This window comes from Triticum dicoccoides, chromosome 5B (genome assembly GCF_002162155.2).
Source record: "Triticum dicoccoides isolate Atlit2015 ecotype Zavitan chromosome 5B, WEW_v2.0, whole genome shotgun sequence".
Lineage (NCBI taxonomy): Eukaryota > Viridiplantae > Streptophyta > Magnoliopsida > Poales > Poaceae > Triticum > Triticum dicoccoides.
Window position 1 is genome coordinate 469,042,904 of NC_041389.1, and position 6,333 is coordinate 469,049,236.

The 6,333-nt window shown below is 48.4% G+C and overlaps 1 protein-coding gene across 1 annotated transcript; it reads left to right on the top strand.

The window, feature by feature from the left end:
* The first annotated feature begins 1,715 nt into the window (after window positions 1-1,715).
* On the top strand, window positions 1,716-5,182 carry LOC119305786 (tyrosine N-monooxygenase-like). The gene is made up of 2 exons (XM_037582215.1): window positions 1,716-2,720; window positions 4,270-5,182. Exons 1-2 carry the CDS (start codon window positions 1,716-1,718, stop codon window positions 4,924-4,926), a joined length of 1,662 nt encoding a protein of 553 aa, XP_037438112.1. The 3' UTR covers window positions 4,927-5,182.
* Window positions 5,183-6,333: the final 1,151 nt, after the last annotated feature.

Sequence of the window (6,333 nt, forward strand, 5' to 3'; positions counted from 1 at the left end):
GACCATATATAGCCGAAGGAGGGGAGGCGTCGGCGCGCGTCGGCGTGCAGCCCCGTGACGCGCCGCCCGTGAGAGGAAGCAATGGAAAAGGTGACCGGTGGCAGCCCCATTGATTCCCCGCGGGAAACCGAGGCGTCGGGAAGACGAGGCGGACGGTGTCGTTGACGCGGCTGCCCCACGACGCGGCTGCCACGCGGCGCTTTCGCGCCAAAAACGATTCGCCCGGCGCCCCCGAACGCCCACCACGCGCCGGGTTCGGGTTGGGTCCGCGGCGTCAATTTCGGCCCGAACCGGCGAAAAATGGGCCCCAGGGGACGCGACTGGGCCGATTTTTTAACACCGGCGGTCGAAAAGTCGCCTGGGGGCTTTGTTGGGGGCGTGGCTGGAGATGCTCTTAGGGGTGTGAGGTAACATGCGCCAGCATGCATGTTGGAGGCCATCCTAGAGGTGGTGCACGCGGCGGCAGAGAGAAGCGTGAGATCGATCAGGTGGCCGTTGGGCGGCGTCGCCATTGAAGTTCCCAACCTGACGAGCCAGAGCAGTAACTAAATTTGCAAGGCCCCATTCTACCAAAAAAGAACAAGAGAAAGGAGAAAGAATTGAAGTCCCATTGGCCGACAAATAGCCGTATGCCCGTGCCTTCCTGCTGCCACGTACTTCGACTGTTGGCAAGCAGTGCACACGCAGCGGTTCTCGCAGCGTCCCCGTACCCTCCGCGTCACAGACTCATCACGGCCTCGATCTTTCGCCGCCCTGCCCACCGTCACGGCGCCACGGCTCACGACCACCTTAATCCTTCTACCCAACATATGCATGCGTGTCGCCGGTGCATTTTACATGCTTAATCGATCAAGATCTGCACCATTCCTCGTCAACTTCCATCACTGGTCAAGTCTTCTCGTCAACTATATGGCAGATCACATTGGCGCTGCACGTCCTGACGTCTGGCGCTATATATGGCGGCAGTGAATTCCCCATGCACGCTCTGCTGCGTCTGCGTGCGTGCTGGCACCATGGGTCGTCTTGAATTGCACTGCCGAGTGCTGACTGTGCGCTGCTGCTGCATGAATCACGAGCTCCCACGCTACTCTGCTTCCACCTGTCAAGTTTTCATTTATCGTCGCTCTTCCCCTATCTATCTATCTACAGTAGTAGATCGCTCTGCCCTGGATTTGGCTCAGACATTTAATGTTCAGAATCAATTCAACCAATACCATATCTACACGATCTTCATCTGCGTTTATATTTACCATGCCGAATCGATTCGCTCCTCTTATTTATTTTATTTAATTTTATGTTATTTTATTAAGATTGCCTAGTTCGCAACAGTAGCTATGATACTTCCATCACTGGCAACCTGATAATTCCTCCGTCTCGGTTTACAGGGCATGCACGTCATTTCAGGTTGAGAATTTAACTACTAGCTATATATGTATTATATGTGATGAAAATATTTGTTTACAAATTACATCCGCCTAAGAATTGAATTATCTACTTTTGGTGACATATAACTCATATTTAGTTAGTCAAATGAATGACCTAGAAGTACGCACATGTCTTACTATAAACCGGACCAAATTCCTGTCTTCAAGGCACGATCTCCACCTGCATTTACATTTACTAATCCAAATCGGTCCGCAAAGACCAATACCCTAAAGCCCCTAGGCGCGATCTCCACCTTTATATTGAGCTAGACTTCAACCCACGGCCACAACATGGAGAAGTGCTCTCCCAACGCCACTGCCACCATGCCACTAGTGAACGCCGGCGCACCGGCGCTTGCAATGCTAGCCGCAACGGCTGCCACCATCATGCTCCTTCTTGCATTCCTGAGGCGACACAGCAGCAAGACCACCCTGTCCAAGCGCGGCGGGCTGCCGCCGGGGCCCGCGGGGCTGCCAGTGCTCGGCAACATGCACCAGATGCTCGCAAACAAGCCTGTCTTCCGCTGGCTGCACCGCCTGCTGGAGGACGCCGGCGGGGAGATCGTGCGCGTGCGCCTCGGCCCCGTGCACGTCGTCGTCGTGGCGTGCCCCGCGATGGCCCGTGAGGTGCTGCGCAAGAACGACGCCGTGTTCGCGGACCGCCCGGCCACGTTCGCGGCCGAGTCCTTCAGCGTGGGCTACCGCAGCGCCAGCATCTCCCCCTACGGCGACCAGTGGAGGAAGATGCGGCGCGTCCTCACAGCCGAGGTGCTCTCCCCGGCCACCGAGCACCGCCTCCGCGGCGCCCGTGAGGAGGAGGCCGACCACATGCTGCGGTGGGTGCACGCCCAGTGCAATGCCGGCGGCGTCGTCGTCGACGTGCGCCGCGTGGCCAGGCACTTCTGCGGCAACCTCATCCGGAGGCTCACCCTGGGGCGGCGGCATTTCCGCGACCAGCAGCCGGACGCCGTCGGGGCGCCGGGGCCCGACGAAGAGGAGCACGTGGACGCGCTGTTCGCGGTGCTCGGCTACCTCGACGCGTTCGCCGTGTCTGACTACTTCCCGGCGCTGGTTGGCCTCGACCTGGACGGCCACGAGAAGGTCATCAGGGGCGTGATGAGGACGCTGAACCGGCTGCACGACCCCGTCATCGAGGAGCGGGTGGAGGAGTGGCGGCTGCTGCGGAAAGCCGGCGAGCGGCGCAACGTTGCCGACTTCCTCGACGTGCTCGCCTCGCTTGACGGCGCGGGCGGCCGGCCGCTCCTCACCGTGGAAGAGATCAAGGCACAGGCCATTGTAAGTTATTCATTGCGTTTATGTGCTACAGTAGTACAGTATTATTCTAGTAGTAGTATACTTTCATTCATATATAGAAAGACGATGATCAAAGTCACGTGCAGGAGACCTTAAAGATGTTCATCTTGAATCGGGTGATCGTACGGGGAGTATATCTGGAGCATCGTCTTTAAAATTTTTTTAAAAATTCTGGAAAAAAAGTATGGCGTAGATAATATTGCTAATACCTAACATGTTTCAATTTTTTAATCAAAATTCATAGGACAAGTCGAGGAAAAAAAGAGAGGCAAATTCGACTTTGAATGTACCAAAGTTAAGTTGGGCTTTAAATTTGGCCTTTTATCACTACCCATACCAAATTTGGCATATACTCGAATATTTTCTCACAATTATATGTACAAAACGAAGTTGGATATACCATATAATAGACATGAAGCAATGGCAAAGATATACTCTCTCCAATCCATATTATTTGTCGCTCAAACGGTGTATCAAGCACTGAAATATGCCTAGATACATCCATTTGGGCATCAAATAATATGGACAAGTTGCTTTTCGTCTTCGTACGAAGGGAAGCTGGGTAATACTGTTTTTTTTCCCAAAAAGGGTAAACCTTATTTGTGGCGATCATTTTTCTTCCTTTCTCCACTTTTGCAATTCCATTCTAGCCCAATTTGTGATTAAAAAAATTCCTCTTTATTATTTTTATTTCACATATTAAATTTGGCTTATGTTTAATTTCCTATAGTTTGATTACGTCTATGTATCAACATGCATAAGACCAATTCAATATCGTCAGATACATAATCAAAAATGTTTTCACAGTTTAATTATTTGATATTTTAAAAATTTATTGTTTGACATATTTCGATTACAATTAATGTACATTTAATCAAACTTTAAATAGTTTGACTTAAGAAAAAGTATTAATAAACAAAGTAAAAAATCAATAAGATAGTACTTCCTCCATCCGGTTTTACTAGCCCTCCTTATATTTTTTTTGTCAAAATTTGATCATAGATTTAATTATTAAAATGTAAGTTATATATCATAGAATTCGTATCAATTGATTTGTATTTGAAAGAAGTTCTGAATAGTATACAACTAATACACAAAACTTATGTTTTATTCGTTAAATCTATGATCAAAGTTTGACATCAAATATAAAAGAGAATAATAAACCCAGTCAAAGACAACAGATTTCTCCTAGGTTTCATTAGCGAAACCATATAAGTTTAAATCATTATTTAATGTTATACACCCTCACACTCCCATGGCTCTACAAAAGGCCACTGCCCGACCTTTACGTTTTCTGCAGCAGCTAGAAAAATTTCCCATTTGCCATTTTCCACCCTTCCTTCTCCCAACCACAATTGTAGTGGACCCAGAGTAATCGGACTATTCAATATGGCAACTTCTGCGTTGGATATATAAAATTTGCTGCTCTCACGTGCCTAATCGGTCAGCTGACTCCGGATATGTCCGCACGGCAGCCATTGCTGAGACAGCAGAGACCGATGGACTGACTTTATTGCATGCATGCATGCAGGATATCATGATTGCTAGCGTGGACAACCCATCGAACGCGGTGGAGTGGGCGCTCGCGGAGATGATGAACAAGCCGGAGCTCATGCGGAAGGCGATGGAGGAGCTCGACGCCGTCGTCGGCCGGGACCGGCTGGTCCAGGAGCCCGACCTCCGCAGCCTCAACTACCTCAAGGCCTGCATCCGGGAGGCCTTCCGCCTCCACCCGTACCACCCGTTCAACCCGCCCCGCGTCGCCATGGCCGACACCACCGTCGCCGGCTACTCGGTCCCCAGGGGCAGCCAGGTCGTCCTGAGCCGCGTCGCCCTCGGGCGGAACCCCAAGGTGTGGGCCGAACCGCTCGATTTCCGGCCGGAGCGGCACCTGGCCGGCGACGAGGCCACCGTGGCGCTCAGCGAGCCGGAGCTGCGGTTCGTGTCCTTCAGCACCGGGAGGCGGGGCTGCCCCGGGATCGCGCTGGGCACCCTCTTCACCGTCATGCTGTTCGCGCGGCTCCTGCAGGGGTTCACGTGGAGCATGCCGCCCGGCGTGGACGGAGTCGAGCTGCGCGAGGCGGAGGCGAGCCTCGTGCTGGCGGAGCCGTTGCGTCTGCAGGCTAAGCCGCGGCTGCCGGCGCATCTCTACGGGCCTGAGTACGACTGCTCCTCGCGACAGCTATAGAAGGAAGGAGAAATGCTCTGTGTAGCTGCTGTACGTGCCCGCGGGCGTACGTGTCTGAGCCCCGGTATCTGCAGTCAAAGTGCTGTATCGAATAAGTAAAATCGTGCGTTCCTTTTCTCAGTTCTGTATGTACTGTCGAATAAAGTAGTTGTGTGATGACGAACCCAGCTGCCAGTGAACCGGTGGAGACCACAGAGCTGGACCACCCTCTTTCTGTAAAGAATAGAGTATAAGACTCCTCTGTTCGTAAAGAAATATAAGCTGTGATTGAGTGGTTAGGTGGAGAGTAGTATCCCCAGCCCAGTAGGGTAAGTTTTGGTGCTCACATTGTTTTTGAATTTATTTTAGGATTTTCCGCGACGCGCTTTCAATGGAAGAAGACGTTTCCATCGACGACGAGGCGCCTACGGTGACTTCGTATATCTTAAAATATATGCCGGCCCAGTCTCTCGAAGATGCTCCTAAGAGTAGGGTGTGCGTGTGTGCGTTCATAGGGGTCAGTGTATGCGCATACGTATGAGCGCTTGCTGTGTACTGTGTTCGGAATAAAATAAAATTGAGAAATTTATCTATACCTTTCTTTAATAGAGGGGCTATCACAAAAAATTGCGCCTAAAGTTGCAAATAAAAAAAAGGTTAACAAAGAGGAATTCCGCGCCTGGGCCGGCCCATACAGTAAGGACCTCCTATACTGCGCTTTGCGCGCTGGAAGAATACAAAATGCGCCCATTTGGGCCAACCCATGTCATAGTGGCCTCTTTTTTTTCTTTTCCATTTCCATTTTTTCTACTTTAAATAATTTGGCAATTCAAAAAAATTGAAAATTACAAAAACGATAATTTTTAAATAAAATTTCTAATAATAAAGTATTTGTAGATTCAAAAAATGTTCTAGATTTTGTAAAAAAGTGTATGCTTATTCAAAAAATGCTCTACAATTTGAAAAGAAATGTTCGCAATATCAAAAATTGTCAATGAAATAAAAAAATGTTCTGGAAACAAACGTCCGAGATTTTGTAAAAAACTGTTGGCTTATTCACTTTATTTTACAACTTCGTGTATTAAAAAATATTAATGAAATTGAACAAAATTTCTCTAATTAAAAAATGTTCATAAATGAAAAAATATCCTAAAAATTCAAAAACTGTTCTTGGCTTATAAAATAGTTTAATCACTCATAAATGTTCGCTGATTCAAACAATGATCAAGCATTTCGAAAAAAGTTCATTAAGTCAAAAAAATGTTCGTGAATTTCAAAATTGTTCCAGAAATTTCCAAAAAAGGTTCGTCCATTCTAGAAATGTTCGCCAATTCAAGAAAATTATTAAAAAAATATTCACAATTTGTATTTTTACAAATAGTATAAAATGTTCATGAATGCAAAATATGTTCTAGATTTTAGGAAATG

What these genes read in the sequence shown, in the direction of transcription:
- LOC119305786 (XM_037582215.1), top strand. Translation starts at nt 1,716, where the DNA reads ATGGAGAAGTGCTCTCCCAACGCCACTGCCACCATGCCACTAGTGAAC. An exon ending in AGATCAAGGCACAGGCCATT is followed by an intron (nt 2,721 to 4,269) that starts GTAAGTTATTCA and finishes GCATGCATGCAG; the next exon opens with GATATCATGATTGCTAGCGT.